General features: G+C 52.1%; 1 protein-coding gene across 1 annotated transcript in view; it reads left to right on the top strand.

Annotated features, from left to right (window-relative positions):
• Nucleotides 1-13206, top strand: part of TEKT5 (tektin 5) — a gene marked incomplete at its 5' end in the record, with an annotated part of 34309 nt that extends 21103 nt beyond the window's left edge. The window contains 2 exons of the mRNA XM_080830271.1: nt 10493-10647; nt 12811-13206. Coding sequence (XP_080686397.1) covers nt 10493-10647; nt 12811-13027 — 372 coding nt within the window. The 3' untranslated portion in view covers nt 13028-13206. The remainder of the gene's footprint in view (nt 1-10492; nt 10648-12810) is intronic.
• Between the last annotated feature and the right edge of the window lie 9645 nt (nt 13207-22851).

Here is a 22851-nt window from a genome sequence, read left to right on the forward strand (position 1 = left end):
GAATTCTGATTTAAGTGGTTGAGGTGTGGCCTGGGCATCCAACCTTTTAAACTCCCTGATCCCAGAGGTTCTGAGTTCAGTGCTTCTCCGAGTGTGGTCCTTGGACCAACAGCATCAGCATCACCCAGTAGCATGTTTGAAATGTAAATTCTTGGGCTCCATTCCAGCCCTTCTGAATCAGAAACTGCAGGGCCCATGGGTCTGTGTTTTGACAAGTCCTCCAGGTGTGTCTCCCAGGTGTAGGCATGCAACAAATGTTTAATTCTCTCCCTCCCTGAAACAGATATTCACTTAGATCATCTTATGTACTGGACTCTGACTTACGTGCTGAGGACAAGACATGAACGAGACAAGATCTCTGCCCTCAAGGGGGCTTATGTTCTAATGCGGGAGACTAGTTCGAAAAAAGAAACACAATGAAAAATTGCCATACACGTTAAGGAGAAGCTCAAAGACCTGACCTAGTGGATTACCATGGATTTTCACACTCAGACAAGTGTCCCCTCTAACAGAGAGCCTCCAGCAGTTTCTAAACTCCTCCAGTACTTGCAGGACCCCTGACCTCAGACGGCCTCTCAGCAGCTCGTGCTTACATTGGCTGGCATTGTCTGAAGACAGCTGGCCACCTCTGGACAGCAATGACTGGGAGCCGGGCTTAGTCAACATCTAGCCTCCTCCTCACCTGGGGCGAATTTCCTCCTCGGTGGCATTTGCCAAAGTCTGGAGATGTTTTGATCGTCACAACTAGGGGGGCAGGGAGCTACTCACAGATAGTGGGGAGAACCCAGGGCTGCTGCTTAACACCCCCCCAAGGCGCAGAACAGCCCCCGAAACAAAGAAGCGTCTGTCTCCAAGTGCCGAGTTTGGGACACCATGTCCTGGAGGTTTTGCGACCTGAGTTTCTGGTGAGGTCGCCTGGAGCACTCCTGTCCCCCGTCTCCTTGCTTCTGGGCTTGGCTGCACTTGAAAACCTTCCACCATTTGACCGGCGAAAGGATTCCAAGCTGCCTTCTCCCTTCCTGAGCTGGGAAGACTCAGACACCTCCTTGAGCCAGACACCTCCTTGGAAACCCCTTGGCTTCGCGCACTTTGGAAAACAATGAATTCGTAAGCTTGCACAAAGCACCCACAAGCCAAAGGCCGACTGGAACGGCTAAATCCATTTTTCCCTCCACATCAAAAATTATTTCCTGGCCTCAGAAGCTTTCTCTGCTGTCATAAGACAAGACGCAGGCAGATAGTTTTACATGGCAAACAACCCCGCCAGACCCATCCCCCGCTTCTAAAGCCTCCGGGTGGATTTCTGTTCCAGCCAGGAACATCGGCGCACTTTTCCGCTGAGCGCGATGTTGGTTTTGGGGGAGGCCGGCCTGGCAGTTGCCTTTCACACCTCATACATGGCCAGAGCCCGTTTCCAGTGGGGACCTCGCCCTTTTCCCACACAGGGGGCTGGGGTGGGTGGGTGGCGGGGTGGGGTTGGCTCTCAGCAGCTCCCCTGCAAGGCCGAGGGTGGCTGGTGGCAGTCTGGGTCTCGTCAGCCATGGGACTGCAAGCAGAAGGAGAAAGAAAAGATTCACCCTAAAGACCAAGCTGAGCCAGTGTTCTCAGTGCTCTTCTTGTGTTACGTCCTCTTTCCCTCTTGCGGCCTTCTAGAAGTCTCCTCCTGATTTTAGGGGCTGGGCAGGCAGAGGTCTGTGAAATACTGCCTCTCCTCACTTGGCACGCTCCCATCTGTTACCAGTGAATACCCTGTGACCTTGTCCCTTCCATGTCTCTCCATCCCACGTTGCCTCTCTATCGCTCCCTGCCCTCCTGCTTCCCGCCTTTGTCCCTACTGTCCGTCCGCCCCCCAAATGGCAGCCAGAGAGATCTGCGTCAAACCACAAACCTGAGCCTGTCCTCCCACCTTAAAACTTTAATGTGCTTGTCACACCTGAGGGTTTTGTGAAACTGCAGATTCCCTTGGTAGGTCCGGGGTGGGACCTGAGACCCTGCATTTCTAGTAATGCGCTCGGAGTCCAGGGATGCTGGTCCACGGGCTGCACTCTGAGTAGGAAGGCAGCAGAGAAGTTCTCCCAATGCCAGAAACCTCAGAGGAGCAGCAGCCTTGCATGACATGGGCTGGTTAGCGTAATCAGGACTTGACTGTGATGGGTTACAGCAAGGGTCTCCAACTTGCGGCCCCAGGGCTTATTTTTGTACATAAAGTTTTATTGAAACACAGGGTCCCTCCCCTACCTCTGTGCGTTTACATATTATCTGTGGTTCCTTTTGCACTAAAGTGCCCGCATGGTTGTGACAGCGACCCAGATGGCCCAGAAAGTCTGAAATATCTACCACACAGACCTTTAGAGAAAAATCTGTCCACTGTCCAGAGCATCTTCAAGATGGCCATGTCCCAGGACCCCTCCTCCCCGCAACGTCTGGAGGGGGTTGACTTGAAGACTGAAACACAAAATCACACACACCAGACCCATCCCTTTGCCTGACAGGTCTTGGGCTGGGTCCCAGGCACGTGGCCCCGGGCGTGCAGGGAGACCGACAATGGTCTGGGGGGTAGAGCACACTGCCTGGTCCGGGAGACTGTGCAGCACCCTAGCCAGTGAGGGGAGCTTGGGCCCTGTTCCCCATGTACAGAGATTGCCCAAGAGGCCCGGGGCTCTGAGTGGGGGTGTGGGTTCGCAGCTGGTTTGTGTTAGGGTTTGGATGGGGACCTGGGTCTCCTGACTTCCCGCCCAGGGCTCCTACCTCCAAGACACCCCGCATGGAGGCCGGCGGCTGGGCATCTGCCTGGAGGGGGGTTGGTTAACAAAACGAATCTTGGTAGTGGCGGGGGGCGGGGGTGGTGGTGGTGGTGCTGGGGGGATGTGGGCTGCCATCTGCCTGGGGCTGGCTTCCTCTCTGAGCCACATTCCAGAGGCTGGGAAAGAGGACGTTCCTTCTCCCTTGCACAGGCCGCCTTGACCCCTTACATCCAAATAAGTGGGTTAATGGAGGTTAAGTCTGAGCCCTGGAGTGGATGTCTGAGGGAATTTACGTTGCCTGGGAAGACAAATTCTGTCAAGTGATTCTGTTTCCTATTGTCTTACAGTAAAAGGGGGAAAAAAAAAAAGACCAATGATCCCAAAGGAAAAATCTAACAGCTTGAACATTACAGGATGGGGATTGGGGATAGAGCGGGGATGCAGGACAGTCCTGTGGCGTGTGCCAGGGACTGGACTAAGCACTTCACACTCATGATCTCATTAATGCTCGCAAGCACCTTATGGGTGGGTTATTGTTTTGCTGGGACTCCCCCCAGATGCCCCAGTCTCCCAGCCTTAATCGGCAGACAGCCAGCAGCAGCAGCAGCAGCAGCTCGTAGAGCCCAGAGCTGGGGCCTGGGGAGCGGTGAGCCCTCCGCAGTCACCACCTCCTTCTCATCCAGCTTCTGGGCCCAAGCTGCCGAGGCTCCTCCCATGGGGTGACCCCCCTGGGCCAATCCCGCAGCGACCCGCCCAGCCTCGGGTGAGCCAGGCTGCGCCCTGCCCCGGGAGCCTGGGAGCCTCTTTCCCCCTACTTGTTGGGCTCTGTGGGAGCAGAAAGGTTAACACCCCGGGGCCTGCGGGAGAGGGCGTGCTTCTGGAGCTCAGGGCAAAACTCAGAGCTCAGGGACCTGGGAGAGAGGAGAGAAGGGGAAAGAGAGAGAGATCACTCTTCCTGGCCTAGGAAAGATGGGGAAGGGGCTTGATGACTTTTGTGTGGCTCTTTCCAGGGTGCATTTGTAGAAGAAATGCACACTCGCATGTGCACACACTTGCTCTGGGAAGTGCGGGTTGTGGCACCCGTGCTCTTCACGTGGCTCCAGAGATGTGCGTGTCTCCCAGCTCCGCATGTGTGCCGGCAGTGGAGGGGCTCGTCTCGGCCTGTTACCAGTCACCTGGCCTCCACTCCGTGCAGTGCCAGTGATTACCATCCCTGTTTCACTGGAGAGGCTCAGAGAGCCCAGGATACTTGCTAAAGGTCAACCAGCTTGGGCTAGGCTTTAGACAGACTCAGGCAGGCTAGTGCCAACCTCTGTCCTCTTTTTAACCCAACACCCCGTGGTGTGTGTTAGTCCATGGTGGGGGCAAGTGTTCTTTGAGCACCGACGAAAGCCCCCCACAAAGTGTCTGGCACCCAGTAAGCGCTATTCCAAGGGTTGGACGTCTATTATTATTATTACTGTTATGTTCCGGTCGTTGATTGGTATAGGCGCTGGAGATTCAGCAGTGAGCAGAACAAATCTCCTTCTTCTCTAGGAGCTTACTTTCTGGTTGGGGGAGATGAGGAAGTTAATGAATAAAACACATAGTATGTCAGCTGGTATAAGGACTACAGAGAAAATTAAGCAGGGGTTTGGGCAGTTGGGAGCACTGGCCAGTTTGTGGGTTGCAGTTTTAAAGGAAATGGCCAGAGAAGGCCTTCTGGGCATTCTGGCCACAACCTGAAGGCGGGGAAAGTATGAGCCATGTGGATGTCTGGGGAAGGAGCATCCAAGCAGAGGGGACTGTGCAAAGGCCCTGTGGTAGGTGTGTGTTGGGTTTGATGTGGGTGCATGAATACACCATCTCTGGAAGCAGGTGGGTGGGTGAGTGGGTGGATGACTGCAAAATGAGGTGGGGGTGTTTGGAACACTCATTCTGTGTGTGTGTGTGTGTGTGTGCATGTGTGCGTATACACACACACATGAACACACACACACACATGTATGCTTATAACAGGTGCCTTGAGTCTGAGGGATCCTGAGCCTGAAGGGTATTCAGCTCGCCCAGACCTTCCCACCTTGGAAGGTTGCCTGTGCTCTGAGCTTCCTCCCTGCCTTCCTTCCTCCCTGGGGTCTGGATGCCCCCCGGCCATGGTGGGAGGAGGGCACAGCTCTGGGCTGGGGCACTGGAATACCAGGTTTTCAAACTTATTGGCATCAGATTCAACCCTATGATGAGGCAGCTACTCCCCCAGACTCCTTTCTGGAAGCCCAAGCCTGTACGCACAGCTCAAAAAAAAAAACAAAAAACAAAAAAAACAAAAAACAAAAAAAACCCAAAAAACATCTTCTACCTGTTCGGTCAGTGTTGGGGATGAACTGAATCCCTTTACCTTACTTGGAGCTTCCTGCCAGGACATCCAGCCTTGATTTACAACACCAAGTCCCTGACTGTGGTCATTAACCTGTTTCCTTCCCTTGGAGACTCTGAATGTTGGGGTGTCTCTGTATCACGTGTCCCAGTGGTTCTTGACCGTGGCTGCACTTTTGAATTACTCAGGGGGCTCCTGAAACCTCTTGATACCCAGACCCAGAACCCAGATACCAGAACCTCTGGGGGAGGGGCCCTGGCATCTGTATTTTTTTAAAACCCTCCTGATGATTCTAACATGCAGCCAAATTCAGGGCGCCCAGGTGCTTCAGTCAGTGGAGCATCCAACCCTTGATCTTAGCAGAGGTCTTAATCTCGGGGTCGTGAGTTCAAGCCCCGCATTGGGCTCCATGCTGGCTGTGAAGATTACTTAAAAAAAGATAATAATAATTAACATGCAGTTGAAGAAACAATACCCTTTCCTATCAGATGGTATCTTTTTCTTTAATTGGCTTTCTCCCATTAAAAAAAAAAAAAAAGGAGAAACTAAAGATATTTTAAAAGGAAGCTTAAATCTGGTAGGGTTGTGGGAACTTTTTCCTTTTTTGACCCCAGTGAAGAGAGAGGATTTTATCATACTCCTCACTTCTTGGCACATCCTGTTTGCAAAAAGCCCTTTGCTTACTTCTCATTTCCTTCCTTTTATCCCCGTACTTGACACACGCTCCCTTTCTCCCATAGACAAATTTCCAGCGATGACCATTCTAATTGTTGAGCATGGATCTCTCGGTTGTGATGTCTTCTTACTAAATGTATATGGCTGTTGTAGGTGTGGGGATTTTTAATTTTCTCCCAAAGGGATTGTATAATACAGTTCAGTCTGTTTCCTTCTTTTCTCACCCTGCATGGTTTTAAAGACCCAGCGTTGGTCCTACCCGCGTATAATCCTCTGCCCCAACGGCCCCCAAAGGTCCACTGCAGTGCCCATTTGCTATCTATTACTCGTTCTTCTCCATGGTCAAGGGCATCCATTGCCAGCTCACTGCCCATTACAAGTAACACTGCACTCGACGCCCTTGACGTGGATACTCCTAGCAGTCTTGGGACGCAACGGTGTATACCCAGGAGCAGGTGTACTGGGTTATGTGGGGCACCCTCTCAGACTTGGGTCTCTTCTTCTAGGGGACATTATGGAATTTGGGGTCCAGGGACCCGGCTAGCCCTTGGAGCCTATGTTGGCACCAAACAAACCCTTAGCTTCCTCCTGGGCATGAAGGTCAAGGATGCTGGTCTCCAGCTCCTGTCCCTGGTCAGTCCACTTGGACTCTGCCTCCCGCCCTTGGAAGTTGCAGTCCTCAAACTTCTGGAGGCTGTGTCATTGCACAGGGGGCTCCTGGGGCTGCACAGGCTGGCAGGACTGGGGTGGGTGGCAGGGGCTGTCCCCAAGGCAGAATGAATGTGTGTGTGTGTGTGTGTGTGTGTGTGTGTGTGTGTGTGTGGCTTTTTTCTCCCTTCTAACAAAAAGGACCCTGGTTGCGAGTGACAGAGGCTAGACACGAGGCTATGGGGGACAGTTTTGACAGAGTGCACTCACCTGGGCAGATTTGCTTTGGGTGTGAGTCATCAGTCAGTTCTACCGTTCTGGAAAATCCGCAGGCAGGCCTGCTCAAGAAATGCCAACAGGAGACAGGAGGTGGTGACTTGGAGAAACAAACCCCAGTCAGTCTCAGCACACACAGCCCTTCCCCCAACACCGCCTGCCCTGAGGGGACAGGAGGCAGGGGACTTCACAGGGGTCCCTTACCCTTTGCATCCTCATTTGGGCTATGACGGCCCGCCCAGCTCCCCAGCTCCCTTCCATTCTCTCACCTGCTGTATCTGCACCCGGGAAACAGTGTGATACAGGGTTTCCCCAATCCGGTCACCCCCGGGGCCACCTTCCCAGTTTTACCATGCCCACGAGCCACGTGGGCTAGTATTGACTTTACATTTCGGTGTAACGCGGGTCCCTGAAAAAATGCTTAAAAACACATTCCTTTAAGATGTGTTTATGTCCCTGGTATCAACGGAGAACCAACAGCACCTGCTTTAACTGGGGAGTAGCTAGAAGGGCTCACAGAAGGAAAGCAGAGCAAAGCTGTTGAAACGTCGCTTCAGCCTGTTGGCCCGCAGGAGCCTCTGGATCCTTTCACCCCTCGCACCCCTTCCTGGACGCGGTTGGCAGGCTCGAAAAGTAATTGATGAATTTCCCTCCTCCTGGAGCCGCTGTTCCTCGCGGGACTGTGTCCCGGTCCCCCCACCGTGCTCACGAGAGGTCTCCCCCAGAACGGAGATGAGCCCACCCGCGCGTGGTCCCCCCCCCCACCCATGTCTTCTACATGAAAGACATCCCATAAGTTTTTTATTTTTGTTCTTGCTTTTAACCAAGAGAGGGAGGCGGGAACTTGAACTTGCATGATGCTGAAGAAAGCACTTGTGGTTGTACAAAGCACTTGTCGGCGCTTACTAAGAAATATGTGTTACGCGTAAGAAATGTTTGTTGCACAAGGAGCAGATGAACGAGTGAACTCTCTGCCAGAATGTAAACTCCACCGGGATGAGTTTTTTTTTCCATCTATTGTGGTCACTTCTGCATCCAGTACCTAGAAGTGCTCTGCACCTCATAGGTGCTCCGTGAACATTTTGGAAGGGCAACGCGGGAACCGATGAAACCATGAAATAGTGAGTGAACGAAGAAGTGACGGGGCACCTGAACGAGAGTCAGGACTATCCCTAGACCCAAGAGGCAGGCCTTTTGTCACGTTGCAGACCCCCAAGTTGCAAGCCCTGAGCTGGGGACCAGCGGATGAAGAGAGCAGTTGGCGAAACAGGAGGCAGCACAGCCTCAGAGCGCTGGCCGCTGGCCGCTGGCCTCTCAAGGCTCCTTTAGCGGCAGAGGGGAGCGTGCTGGGAGCTGCCTTCACGGCTGGGGCAGGGCTGGCAGGTCCCACCCGCCGCCGCCGAACCCTCCGTGATGTATGTCCTCCCTACCCCATCGCGCCAACAGGCCGCAGACACGTAGATGGTCGAGGGAGGGGCTGTTTTCTGCACGGGGCCGTGTGATGCCAAGAAGCATTTTTCCTCTCTAGAAAGCTGAGTTTTTCTTCCGTATGAGGCTGGGGGGGTACCTCCTGAGATGTGCATATCTGTGACAGCCCCCCCCTCCCCCAACACACAAGGGCACATTTCTAAGGAAAATGCCCACTTCTAAGAGAGCTATCCGCTCCCCCCGCCCACCACCACTGGAGTGTTTACATGGAAGCTCATGTGCTGAGCGCAGAACATTCTTCTGGGATAATGTTTAACCGACACATGGTTGGTGGCGTCACTCTGGTCCTGGGTGGCTCAGTGAGGACCAGGAGAGAGGGCCAGTTTCCACCTCATGGGCTTTGAAGGAGGCTGAGCAGTCCCCCTGCCCCCTCCCGTGGCCCTGCTGCCCATCTCAACCCCAGTAGGGAAAAGGCCACCTGTTGCTACCCTGAAATAGAAAAATGCTCTCTTTCTAGACTTTTTTTTTCCCTAAGCCAATAGGGAAGCCAGGTTTTTTAAGCACTTTCTTGGTGCCCATAGTATAGGGGCTCAACCCAGCTAAAATAGTCATCCCAGTACCTGTTAGGATGTGTGAATATCTCCTAGCCCAAGAACATAGGAAAAACGTGAATATAATGTCCTGGAAGGTGGGGCCTGGGTCTCATACTTGCAATCCCCACCCCATTCAGGAGCCCTGGCGTTTTCGTGTGCAAGCAGTTTTCCCTGATATCAAAATTTGAGATGGACCTGACCATATAAAATTTTGGGCACACTGTTTCCAAACCTCAGTGTGGATAAGGACCATGGAAGGGCTAGCCAAACATCTAGACCTCCAGATCCCGGTGTGATTCACTCATTCATTCATATGTTCATTCATTCATTCTATGACTCTTTATTGAGTTCCATGAGTAGAGCTGGTAGATTTAGCAAATAAAAATGCAAGATGTCCAGTTAAACTTGAATTTCAGAGCAACAACAGATCATTTTGTTAGTGTTCGTGTGTCTCTTGCAGTAGCTGACACGCATTCACGTAAAAGGCCTTGTTGTCGATCTGAAATTCACTTTAAGCCGGGTGTCTTGTGTTTTATCCGGCAGCCCTCGGTGTGCGCCAAGCACTGGCCCTGCCGATGGGGACGCCGCGCGGACAAAGCAAGGCCCCCAGCTTCTCGGAGTGCACGTGCCTGTGAGGGAGATGGACAAACAGCGAGCAGAAGGAGGGATGCTGGAAGTCGGAGTGGCAGGGGTCCATGTCCAGGCTTGTCAGGAAGGGAGCACATGTGACCTCGTCATTGGGTCCTGCCAAGTCTGAAAGCGGTGTGAGCGACCCACAGAGAGTCTCCTGGAAGGAGAGGGTCATGAAGACTAGACCTGCTCACGGTGCAGTGGATATGTCAGTCACAGTGAGGTGACGTGTGCGGAGTACTCTGGGTTCCAGTGTGCTTATGGTCGGCCACGTGCAAGATCGGGTTTCTTCTGTTCCTGTACAGCGCCAGTGTGGCTCGTCTCCGTTCATCCTCTCATGCTTTCATTTTTTTATTACAGAAAACTTCAAACACACAGAAGTAGAGAGAATCCTATAAAAGGTCCTCACGGACCCAGCACGAATATCACCATTTTGCCCATCTTTTCTCGTAATAACCTTTTTCTGATTTTAACTTTATTTTCTATTGAAGTATAACACTCTTACAATAAAGTGTACAGCTTGATGAATTCGGATAAAGATTTTTCTGCCTGTGTTTACACCTAGGGAGCCTCCATACCGATCAAGATATAGAGCATTCCCGGTCCCCGGCAGGCTCTCTCCTGTCCCTTCCTGGGATTTGTAGTCCCATTAATTGTAGGGCATTATATTGGGGGAAATATTTCTACACATAAGTAGAAAATTTTGAGTCTCTCTCTCCCCTGTTCTCCCTTCCTTCCTTCCTTCTCGTTTATTTACTGACCTAGTTACTAGAAAGGTAGAGTTTGGATTACAAAGAGATCTAGAACAACCTAGATTAATTCAGATTCAAGTGGATTCAATCATAAGCTTTTTGGATTGTTTTGGACGATTGTGTTCATCTTAAAGGCCTTTCTCCCCCTCCCTCCACCCCTCCCACTGAACACTCATTGGCCGACTCCAGCGGACTCTGGAGATTGGAAACACAGCCAGCCTCGGCAGCTGCCCCTCCCCCATGTTCACAGGGTCCTCAAGCTGCTTTCCCGGGGTTGTCTGAGGAAGAGCGCAGCCCCCCTGCCACGGGCGTTCTAGGTTGGGGAAGGAGTCACTGAAGCACCCAGCCCGGAGCTGGCTGCTCCCATGACATACCCTTGCATGTTCCCCCCAGACGCTTCAGGAGATCTTCCAGGCAGAGAATACCATCATGCTTCTGGAAAGGTCCATCATGGCCAAGGAGTGCCCACTGAAGGTGGCGCAGACAAGGCTGGAGTGCCGAACCTGGCGGCCCAATGTGGAGCTGTGCAGGGACATCCCACAGTTCAAGTGAGTGGGGGAGACCAGGTCGGGGACGGGTGGGTCTCCAGCGCTCCCCAGAAACCTAGGTCTGAAAAATGGACTGCTCCCTCGCTGCTGCCCATCAGGACAGGTAGCCCCACAACTCAGCAGGACACGGGGCAGGCTCTGGAGTTCCAGGGTCCCCTCCATATCCTCCCCCACCTTGAGTTCTGGGCGTCCTCCAGCTTTCCCCTGGAAAACTAAGGAGAGGAAGCCTCTCAGGCCAGAGACATGGCCTGTGTCCCAGGGTTGCTTCCCCGACCCCTGCCCACCCAGGAGAGAGGCGCCAGCTCCCACCCGCCTTGGTCTCCATCTCCGCCTTGGAAAGTTCTCCGTGAATGCTGGAAGAGGAGGGCTGCTTCTGTGGACAAAGGGCCTCCTCACTGAAGAGGGGGTAAAAGGCTCATGTAGCCCCAGAGCCGGGGTTTGTGAGCTTGGGGTTGGGGTTTGGAATGCATTGAGGGCCGGGCAGAGGAGGAACAGGCTATCAGACATGGAAATCTGTGTGACCAGGGGCAGGCCGCTCGGTCGTGTGGGCCCTCCATGCTGGGGCACCGTACCATCTCCCTGTTGCAGCCCGATAAATGCTCACGACTCAGTGGCTTGTCCTTGTCCTGAGCTAGACGTGTGGAGATGTGAGAAGAGCCAGAGACATAAAGAGAGGGAGGAAGAATATTCTGAGAGAAAATGCCGGGTGGCTCCAGGTGACGCTGTGTGATATTCACACAGCCTCGTTACTAACAGATAATCACTCAGGAAACGGAAAAGCTGGGTGTGTGTGTTGGCAGGGAGTGGGCAGGGAAAGTGACCCCAGGCTTTGAACTTGGAGGCCTGGCTACCTGCTCCTTGGCCTGCTGCTGGTCTGGAAGTTCTTCACCCCTGAAGTGGGGGCAGCGTCCAGGGTCCCACCCCAGCTAGGCAGCAAGGGGTCCAGCTCCCTATGGAGGGTTGGGGGAAGCTCTCCCAATCCTCCTGCACCTGTCCCCACTTCCAGATCCTCAGGTTGGATCCCAGCATCCTCTGGGTCCGAGGGCTCTCTGATAACCCATCCCAGGGGACTTACACAGAACAGGGCTTTCAGGGACCAGACTTGTCCTGGAGGTCCTACTGCTCTGGGACAAGCTCCCCACCTCCTTGTGCACCAGCTGTGCTGCTGAAGGGGGTAGATGGGGAGCATGGATGGGCCATGTTTGGCTCAGGGGCTCCAGGCAGTGTGCACGTGTGTCTCTGTGTGTGTCTGTGTGTGTGCGTGTGTGTGTGTGTGTGTGTGTGTGCATGAACGTGTTGGGAACTGAGCAGATAAGAGGACAAGCCTCTCCCTTCTCCAGCAGCTGAGCTGCCCCGTCTGTTCATTACCTTCCTCACCCCACCCTCCTTCCTTTACCACCGTGGGGCCTTCTTTCCTGTTCCTTCTACAGTAACCCCACCCCCTCTCTCGTGGGTCAGGTCCCATCCACGCCCATTCTTGAAAATGAACACCCGTTTAAATTCACATATAAATAAGTTAACAGAAACAAATGTTAAAGCTCAGCTCCTTACATCCGCAAACCACATTTCAAGCAGGCAGTCATAGGGCGCCTTATAGGATAGCACGGAACATGTCCACAGCTGTGAAAAGTTTTGTTGGACAGCTCTGGGCTAGAGCCCCAAGGAGCTAAGAGGTTCCAAGCTGTTCTGTGACCTCTTTCTAGCTCAGACCTGCCATGGGGAAGCCCACCCTGATATCTAAGTCAAGACCTTCCAGTAGCCTGAGCCGAGAGGTGGGACCCCAGACAGAGCCCCGTCACTGAGCCGCCGTCACAGCTCACCGGGCGGATTCATTCCCTAGGCCCGCTGTAACAAGAATCTGAGTATCTGTTTGCAGTTCTCATGGGTAGGTACCCAGGAGCGGAATTGCTGCGTCACATGGCTAAGTCTACCTTTAACTTACTGAGGAACTGCCAGATTGTTTCCCTAAACACCCTGTTCCTTCCTTTGTGCTCAGGGCCGCGCCCCTGTCTGCCTGTTCTACTGCTGTCTCCCCTGACAGCTGAGCCTTTTCTGTCTTGCTCACGGTGGTCCCCAGTGCCTGGCACGGTTCCTGGCACCTTGTAGATGTGTCGGCGCTGACCCGCTCCATGACCCGTGCCTTCCCCTCTGCTCTGGCCACAGGCTTGTGAACGAGGTGTTCACCATCGACGACACCTTGCAGACCCTCAAGCTGAGGCTGCGGGAGACGCAGGACACGCTGCAGCTGCTGGTGATGACCAAGAGCCGGCTGGAGCACGAGCTGGCCATCAAGGCCAACACGCTGTGCATCGACAAGGACAAGTGCATGAGCATGCGCAAGAGCTTCCCTTGCGTGCCGCGCCTGGTGGGCTGCTCCTGAGCTGCGGTGGCCGGCCCCTGCGTCCGGCCCCACGCCTGTTCTGGGTGCCTGACATAAAAATGAAAAAGGCAGGAAAACAAAATAAAGTGTCATTTTCTCCCTTTCTTCCTATCATGGAAAAACAAAACCCAAATTATACAAATATGTATATTAAGAGCCAAAATAAACGTGCCCAAAGCAAAGATCCCGGAGCTCGTTCCTTGCTGCAGAAACAGCCTCGCGGCAGATCCCGGACCAGATACCAATTTCTTGGGGACAGAGCATTGTGAGGTTCTCGGCATCCCCAGGAAATGGAAGAGGGCGCATTTTTGTGAAACCTGTTTGTCCATCTAGGAGCACACTATAGACCATGGGATCCAAAGATGGGACGCCAGAGCTGAGAGTCTGGAGCCCAGCTATCCCCCAGGAGCTGTGTGGCCTTGGACAGGCTCCTGACCTGAGCACCCTCATCTGGGAAAGGAGGTCAGTCCCAGGGAGAGGCAACGGTCCCGCTCTGTGGGGCAGGGGCAAAAAGCTAGGATTTGGAGCCAGGAGTCCTGGGTTTGAATCCCGGTGGGGATTTGTGGGGCGTTTCTGAAATTGCCACGGGAGGAAAAGGAGATGAAATTAGTTCTGTGGTTTGGGCCGGGGGAGGCAGGTGAGGGTCGAGGAAAAGCTCTATGATGATGTGACATTGCTTGAAAACATTAAACATAGAACCCCTTCATGACGCAGCAATTGTACTCCTAGGTGTATAACCAGGAGTGTTGAAAACAGATACTCAAGAAAAAAAAAAAAGAAAGAAAAGAAAAAGAAAAAGAAAAGAAAAGAAAGAAAGAAAGAAATACTGGTACATGGACGTTCACAGCAGTGTGCTAATAAACACAATAGCTAAAAAAGGGAAAACAACCCAAATGTCCATCAGTGAATGGAAAAACAAGACACAGCCTGTCCTTGCAATAGAATTTTATTCCGCGTAGAAGAAACGCCTGCTTCAACATGGATGGGCCTTGAAGACATCACACTAAGTGAAAGGAACTAGACCCCGAAGGCCCCATTCCCTGTGATTCCATTTATATGCAATGTCCAGAATGGGCAAACCCCCGAGCTGGCGGATTGCTGGGCCTTTACCTGGTCAATTTTATGTCACGTGACATTCACCTCAATTAAACCAGAGAAAGAAAAGTCACGACGGATAAGGAGGTGGAGGCAGAAGAGGGTGGGTTTTTGGTGAGAGGAGCGGACTGAATAAAGGCAGGGAGCTAGGGTCCCGGATGCAGAAGCCCTTGCAGAGGCGTGTGAATCATCTCGAAATAGTTTCAACTTTTTGTCCAGAGGCCCGTGTTTCCCAGGCTTCGTTATTCCCATCCGTGCTTCCCAGAATTTACTGCGCGTGCGCGGAGCTCCTGCAGCCCTTGTTAAAATGTGGTTTCTGAGTCCGGAGGGCTGAGCTGGAGCCTGAGGGTTTGAAGTTCTGAAAAGCTCCCAGATGCTGCTCACAGTCCAGTAGTAACACCTCGACCGTCTGCCGTAATCTACCACCGCCTTTACTGTTACTCCGTCTTTCAGACTGTTGCACTTAAAAGCAATTACAGATTTATTTCATTTTTTTTTTTTAAGTGGGCTCTGTGCCCAACATGGGGCTTGAACTCAGAACCCTGAGATCAAAAGTCACATGCTCTACCAAGTGAGCCAGCCAGGTGCCCCTACAGATTTATTTCAAAGGCAAATTTGTAGCATGACTGCAGACCTGTATCTACGCCCAGGGCTGCACGAAGCAAAATGTTGCTAGTGATGTCTGGTTAGGAAGAACTGTCTGCCCAAGGTGATGTGGGCTGAAGGTTTCTGTCCTTTGTTCAGAAGGGAGATCAGCAAATCCTGCAGAGGCGTTACAGACTACCTACCGTCCAGCGTCCCCGCGGAGGCTGCCCTTGAGGTAAGCTTGCTTGAAAGAGGACAGAGGGTCCGTTTTTGTACAAATGGGTTTCAATCCTGTTTCAGGCCTTGACTGCAGGAATCTAGGCATGTCTGCAGGCAGTGGTGGGGGGCAGGGATCTTTAAACGTGGGGATGCGAAATGACCACATTGGTGTTTTAAAAATAATTCCTCCATGCAGAGAGAGGGGAGAGAAGCTGGAGGGAGGGAGTGGGGTGGAGAACCCATCTGTTAGAGTTTAAGGCAGAAGGACACGTGCAGGAGGCACGTTCATGGGGCCGAAGCTGCAGTCCATAGAGTGTGGCCTGTAGGAGGCGAGCGGTCAGGATGGGACAGAGTGAGGCCCTCCCTGGCGGCATGAGGGGGCAGTAGAGGCAGGGAGAAGTCACAACTAGCCTTTTGTACCAGGAGTCGAAATCATCGCCCGAGGGATGTCCTGGTGTAAATATCTGAAAGGCAGGTGGGAATGTGGTGTTGGAGCTCAAGAAGGAGGCTATCTGAGGCTGGGCTTGGAGGCCGGGAGGTTTCAGGAAGAGGTGGGCTGGCACAGGGAGATCCTGAGAGTGAGAGAGAGGGGCGCTGCTGGAGTGCCGGCAGGGAATCAAAGGGCCCAGAGAGCACCGAGCGGGGCAGGCAGAGCCCAGGGGAAGCAGTGTCCTGGGGATCGCAGACAGAGATGCAAACGTGGGGATGTTCCGAAGAATAAAGCAAACGCTTTGGAAGCAGGTGTTCTCAATATCCGGCTGGCCAGGACACCCACGATCGCAATGTTTGGGAAAGCAAATTGGCAACGTGCGTCAAGACCCTTAGACGTATCCACACCCTTCCAGCTAGGAACGTCTTCCTCCAGACTCTCTTTAGGAAACGATCCCAAATGCAGACCCAGCTGTGTGCGCTCGAGTTTATTTTTCGTAAGAGACCTCTGAGCGCCGGGTCCAGCAGCAGGGACAGAGCAGCTAAGCAAAGCACGGCACAGCCGAGTCCTGGGATACTCAGCAGCCTCGAGACTGGTGCCAAGTGCTTGAATGCCGGGGGAATGTGCTTGTAAGGCCGAAAGCCAGAAGACAAAACTGTGTTCTTAACCGGTCCACGATTGCGTCAAAAGCGCACAGGAAAAAAGATTGTATTGAAACACGCTGGCCTGCTCACAGTCGATGGTAAGCAAGCGCTGGTGACTTGTTTATAGGACGAATTATCTGCCGTGAACATGTGTTCCTTTATTAATCGGGAGGAAGTGCTTTTATAAATAGACCTTAGTTTGCAGTAGTTTGGGATTTATAGAAAAGTCGCAAAGAGGACGCGCGCAGTACCCGTGTGCCCTTCGCCTGCCTCGCCCTGATGTCTGCATCTTCCCTAAGGGTCCTTACGGTGCATTTGTCAAAACTAAGACATGAACGTCAGCGCGTTCATGTTAACAAACTCGGGGGTGTATTTCCGTGGCTCAGCCTTCTTCTGTCCTAAGATCCGACCCAGGGTAGCACATTGCGTTTAGTGGTTAATTCCTGCTTTCTGACAGTTTTTCTCAGGCGGTCCCCGTTTTTCATGACCTTGACGGTTTTGAAGAGTACCTGTGTTTGTCGGGATTTGAAGGGGTTCGTCAAATGTCTCTGAGCTGGGGGCTTGTCTGACGTTTTTCTCATGATTAGTCTGGGATTACAGGTTTGGGGGGGAGGCCCCTGAGGTGAAGTGCCCTTCTCATCCCCTCGTATCAGGGCATTGGTGACATCCCCGTGGTGGCTGTTGACCCTGGTGATGGTGACCGATCCCTTGGGGCAGGTGGTGTCTGCCAGGCATTCCCCACCCTGTGTTCCTGCTTTTTCCTTTCCATGCTTTGGAAGTAAGTCACTAAGTCTAGCCCACATTCAAGGGCAGAGGGAGTAAGGCCCCCATCTTGGAGGGAGAGTATTTCTGTGTATTTTTTGTAATTCTTCCCTAAGTATGTCCCTTGTCCCTTATCCATTCTATCATTTATTTGTACGGCTGCACTCATGGACGTTTACTTCAGGCTTTGAGTTATAATCTAATACTGCAGTATTTCCTCTGTCCCTCCAATCGCTTGGCCATTGGAGCTCTCTTTCAGGTTGGTTCCTTTGACCCTTTGACACAACGCCCCTCTTCCTTCCGTCTTCTGAGCACTTCCTTACTTTCCAACCCTACAAGATGCTTCAGGCTCCTCTTGATTTTTTTTTTTTTTTTCCCTTGCTCCTTCTCTCAAATCAGCCATTTCTCCAAGGAGCCCTGGTTTGGTTTTTGTTTGTTTTAGTTGTTGGGTTGGTTTTGGTTGTTTTTGATTTGTTTTGTTTTGTTTTGAGACTAATAATTAGAAGCCAAGGTCTGGTAATGGGCATCAGTTATACTCAAAGAAAAAAACTGAGGGGGCCCTGTTGGTTAGTGGTCCGCCTTCTGCTCGGGTTGTGATCCTGAGGTCCTGGGATCGAACCTCGGGTTGGGCTCCTTACTCAGTGGGGAGGCTGCTTCTCCTTCTGCCTCTCTCTCTGTCTCTCATGAATAAATAAATAAAATCTTTAAAAAAAAAAGAAAAAGAGACAAATTAAAAAAAAAAAAAAAGGAAACCAAGGTCTGGGTGCTGGGTGTGCTCATTGTTAAGAATTTTTTTTTTAAGTCTCTGGTGACAGAATCGGCTTAACATAAAATTGACCATCACAGCCACTTTGAAATGTACATCTGGCGGGAACGGGTGCATTAGTAACGCTGTGCAACCTTTATCACCACGTCTCTCTGTAACTGTTTTCATTTTGTAAAGCCAAACCTCTGCACCCATTACACACTCGCCGCCCCCCCGCCCCGACTGCCGCCCTTCTCCTTTCTGCCTCTATGATTGTGACCACTCTACATCATCCTTGTGAGATCCTGCAACATTTGCCTTTTTTGACGGCTTATTTCTCTTAGCATCGTGTCCTCCAGGGTCAACCGTGTTGTAGCATCTGTCAGAGTTTCCTTCCTTTTCAAGGCTGGATGGTAATCTGCTGTATGGGTCTACTACGATTCGTTTCCGCATCCCTCTGTCCGTGGACACTTGGGGGGCTCCCATGTTTTGGCTGCTGGGATGATGCCAATGTGAACAGGGGCGTACACCCGTCTCTCTGAGACCCTGCTTTCGACGCTCTGGGGTGTATACCCAGAAGAGGAATTGCAGGTCCTTTGTTAATTCCATTGTTAATCTTTTAAGCAACTGCTTGCCCTTACCCCCAAGCGTTCCCATTTCCCTACATCCTGGTTATCACTTGGTCTCTTCTGGGCTTTTGACAATAGCCGTCCTCATGAGTGCAAGGGGGCATCTCACTGTAGTTTTGATCTGCGTCTCCCTAATAATGAGAGGCTGGGTGTGCTCATTGGTAAGAAAATTTTGTAGTAAGAGGTAAAGAAGGGCTACCAGGTTTGGTGCCCAGGAGGCTTCGGGCAAACTGCCCCGAGTGATGGGGGCAAGAGGTGAAGTGGAGGGAATGGGGATGCCCTGAGACTCTGGTCACCTTGGTACCCTCAGTCCCTGAACACAGAGGGTGTCCCATAGATATTCTTTTTTTTTTTTTAATTTTTAAAATATTTATTTATTTATTTATTTATTTGACAGACAGAGATCACAAGTAGGCAGAGAGGCAGGCAGAGAGAGAGAGGGGGAAGCAGGCTCCCTGCTGAGCAGAGAGCCCGATGCGGGGCTCGATCCCAGGACCCTGGGATCATGACCTGAGCCGAAGGCAGAGGCTTTAACCCACTGAGCCACCCGGGTGCCCCCCCATAGATATTCTATTGAGCGGATGAAAAATGCTCAAATAAGCATATATGAATGCATATATACCCATCATGGACTGGTGGGTTGTTTCCGAGTTTAAGAAGAAAAAGAGGAGGGTGGTTGCGTTTGGATGTGGGGAAGGTAAGCCTTTCCATCCATCTGCTGTTTACAACCCAAGAGGCCAGTGATGTGGGATCCCAGAGTGGCCTTCAGAAACTGGCACACTGGCCAGCCGTACAGGGTGTCTCCCCACTGTAGCCCAGGCAGGAAATCCCAGAGACGAGTGCTGGCTCCCTGCCAGGCCTAAGAACAAATTGGGAGTACTTGGAGGTTCTCCCAGTTGACTCGCATTCCCTGTCCGCTCAGAAGGGATACTGCCCAGCTGGGCTCCAGGGGACGCACCACTCCCTAAACAGGGGTGTGCGTGTATGTGTGTGTGTGTGTGTGCAAGCATGTGCTCACACTTCTAGCCTTTTCCTGCCTCCATGGCCTGACCCGGCATTTTAGCATTTTTCAGAAGGCCAGGCAAGTGCCAGAAACCCAGCAGACTTTGGAGGCAAAGAGAGAAACCACGAGAAAGGACATGGGACCGAAGACATAGGAGCTGACAGGGTTGATGGGTGTAAGACCTAAGTCTCAATTTATTGGAAGCCTTCAAAAATGTATTGAATTCATTACCAGCATTTCAATAACAAATTCTGCATTATGATATTTTTTGGGGGCTTCTCTTAAAGCTCGGCTTATCTAACTACCCCACACCCACATTCCCCTGGTGTAGCTCATACACTGAGCTCACAGCATTGATTTTGCCACAGTCCCCACTATGCCCTATTGCCACACACCAGTTCTGCTTCACTCCCGTATCTTGCCCACTGACCACTTAGGCAGCTGGTTTAGCCCTCTACATTGTCAAATCTCCCTGAAAAAGCCTTTGACTCAGCCTACAAAACCGAGGCTCAGGGGCTAGAGAAAGACAAGGGACCTCAAGCATGGGTCGGTCACACAACTACAGAGGAAGCCTATTTAGGTTAGAGAGCAAGGTGCCTGACTCCTGTCCCGTTGACTTCCTGCGACACCCTGCTTCCCCACTGTGTGCATTTTTTATCAGTTATTATTGTACCAGACACCCACAGGGACTCTCCTTGGGGTCTACTTCCCAGTGGGGACGTGTTAAGAGGAGGAGCACGGGGTCTAAGATGTAGAGGCTGGAGCTATAGAAGGCCAGGACCCTTCGACCTTGGACGCTATTGTGGATATTCTCTTTCCCAGTCCTGCTTCAGTCATTCCGCAAAACCAAGTCCAGGAAAGTAGAGTAAAACCTCAGCAGTAATGCCCTAGGTACACAGAAGTCCTGGGCATTTTTCATGTTCTGGTTAACAAAGGAGATCCCGAAGACCCCTTTTTGGTTTTAAGCTTCAGAGTCCCAGAAAGTTGTTTGCGTGAATGGATGGAGATGCTGAGGGCCTCGGGAAGGATACTTTCAACCCCTCATTTTTGAGAAGAGAAAGCCCCATCCAGAGAGGCACGGTGACTTGCTTCCTGTCACACAATAAGTTCGAGGTGGAGCCCGTCCTCTCCGTTCTCTCCAGATCTCTCCAGTGCCTTCTTTTACTCCTGTTCCTTGCAGCCAGCTCTGCCTCCCCCACATCTCCACGGGGCTCACCCACCCTTTGCCGGCACCCCAACTCCTGCTCCAAGCCAGGCCCTTCCCATGATGTGTTCACCCGTCCCACACCTCTGCCCTTCACCCCTGTGTTTCCCGGGGGCTTCCCCTGGGCAGTCTCCCCCAGCCCCAGTGAAGGCTGTGGCCAATTACAGACTGCCTGTATTTAAGGAGGACAACATGATCAGGTTTTTTTTTTTTTTTTTTAAGATTTTATTTATTTATTTGAGAGATAGAGGGCGAGAGGGAGCCGGAGGTGGGGGGAGGGGAAAGAGAGAGGGAGAATCAGCCTTGTTGCTGAGCAAAGAGCCAGATGGGGGCAGGCAGGGGCTTCATCCCAGGACCCTGAGATCATGGCCTGAGGCACCCAGGTGCCCCAACATGATCAGTTGTAACATATGTATTCACCCAAGAAACCGAAGCCATGGCCAAGACAGCGAATGAACCCATCACCCTGAGAAGTTTCCTGTGCCCCCACCTTGGTTATACCCCTGCCCCCGAACTGGCTGATTACTGATTTGTTTCTGTCACTGGAGATTAGCTGTGGGTTCTAGGATTTTGTGTAGATGGAATCATACACTGTGTTCTCTCTCTTTTTTCCTCTTTTGCACTCCCGTAATTGTTTTGTGATTTGTCTGTGTTGCGAGCATCTATAGCTGGTTCCTCTTTACTACTGAGCAACCCACTGTTCCTCTCCTTGTGGTTTTGGTAAAACCCAGTGCCCCATAAGCCAGTGGGACCTGCCGTTCCCTAAGCACAGGGGATCCCATCCTCACCCGTCCTCCGTGCCCAGCATGCCTTCCGTGAGGATCCCTGGGGAGGCCAGGAGCACTGGCAGGAGCGGCTCCTTGAGTCCCCATGAGCATCAAGACATGGGCAGAAAAGATACATAACACATCCCCATAGTGTCTAAACAGCTGTTTACGTGTCAGTAGACTCTGCCGGGTTCGACCAAGACGTTCTTGAACTGTCACCCGCTTCCGTTGTTACCGATTTTTCTCAACAAATCCTGGAAACAAGGACTATCTGTCATGGGTGGAAGGAGGCCGCTTAATTGTTTAAAAGGGGTGGTGGTGTGATGTCATGGCTAAAAGCTGGGCCTTCCAGGTGGATCCGGGTTCTAATGTGGACTCCACTCTCTATTAGCTGTGCCGCTCTTGGGAGAGCCGCTTGACCTTTCTGTTTTCTCATCCATAAAATGGGTCCAATAAGACTCTTCCATTGTTGTTGCCTAAACACCCATTTACAGCTGACCATTAAGATGAAGCATAACTCTGCACGTGAAGGGTATTCAGTACTATTTTTCTTTTTTTTTTTTTAAGATTTTATTTATGTATTTGACAGACAGAGATCACAAGTAGGCAGAGGCAGGCAGAGAGAGGAGGAAGCAGGCTCCCCACTGAGCAGAGAGCCCGATGCAGGACTCGATCCCAGGACCCTGAGATCATGACCCGAGCTGAAGGCAGAGGCTTAACCCACTGAGCCGCCCAGGCACCCCCAGTACTATTTTTCCAAAAGCAGCTCACATTTACGGAGTACTGCTCTTTGCCAGACAGTTTATCAGCGTCCTGTCCCATGTGACCCTCACGCAGCCCCGGAACACGGGTACTGTTGACACGTCATTTTGTGGACATGGAAACAGAGGCACAGAGAGGTTAAGAAACTTGCCCACAGTCACACAGAGAATAAATGGCTGAGAAGGGCCTTAAGCCCTGCAGTGGGACGTCAGGGTGTGAACTGCGGACCACAGCCTTCCAAATGAAGGAAAGCTATGCCGAGGGGGCCCACGAGTCTGGGACAGGTCTGGCAAGGCCACTGGCAAAGGCCAGCCCCACAGGAACAGAATGTCCCACCAGCCTTACTCGCCCAACAGCTGCCCTGGGGGAAGAGCCCTGCTGACATCCAGCAGAAATAATAAGACTTGGAAATCACCTTCTGCGTGCTTATGAGATGCCGGGTACTTGACCCTGTATCCCAAGGAATCCCACACTCATCCTTTGGAGTAGCTGCCATTTCTGTCCCCATTTTACAGAAGAGGAAACTGAGGCAGAGAGCAGCTAGGTCGCTCGCCCACAGGGACACAGGATGAGCTGGCACTGCCCCCCAGGTGGCTCCCCAGTGGTGCTCCCCACCCCTACCTAAACACACACACACACACACACACACACACACACACACACACACCAGCCAGCGTCAGGCAGCGAGACGCTGGGAGGGAGGCGGCTGCATTGTTGGCCTTGTCCAGAAATGTCAGTGCGTCACCATCATACAAAGTCCTGGCTGTTTGCTCCTGTCATTCCCGGGGCCCTCCTGACAAGTGTCCCCTCACGAAGGCTGAGGGCGGAGGGGCAGGAATGGGAGGCAGGTTCAAAGCACACAATTAAAATTCCTAAGGAACTATGTGAAGTCCTTCTGTTCCTCCCCTAAAAACACATACAACATTCTTGATCTCTGTATGAGGCTGGGGGCTGGACCTGAAGCCTCTCTCTGCACCTC

This window comes from Martes martes (genome assembly GCF_963455335.1).
Source record: "Martes martes genome assembly, chromosome: 18".
NCBI classification, from domain to species: Eukaryota; Metazoa; Chordata; class Mammalia; order Carnivora; family Mustelidae; genus Martes; species Martes martes.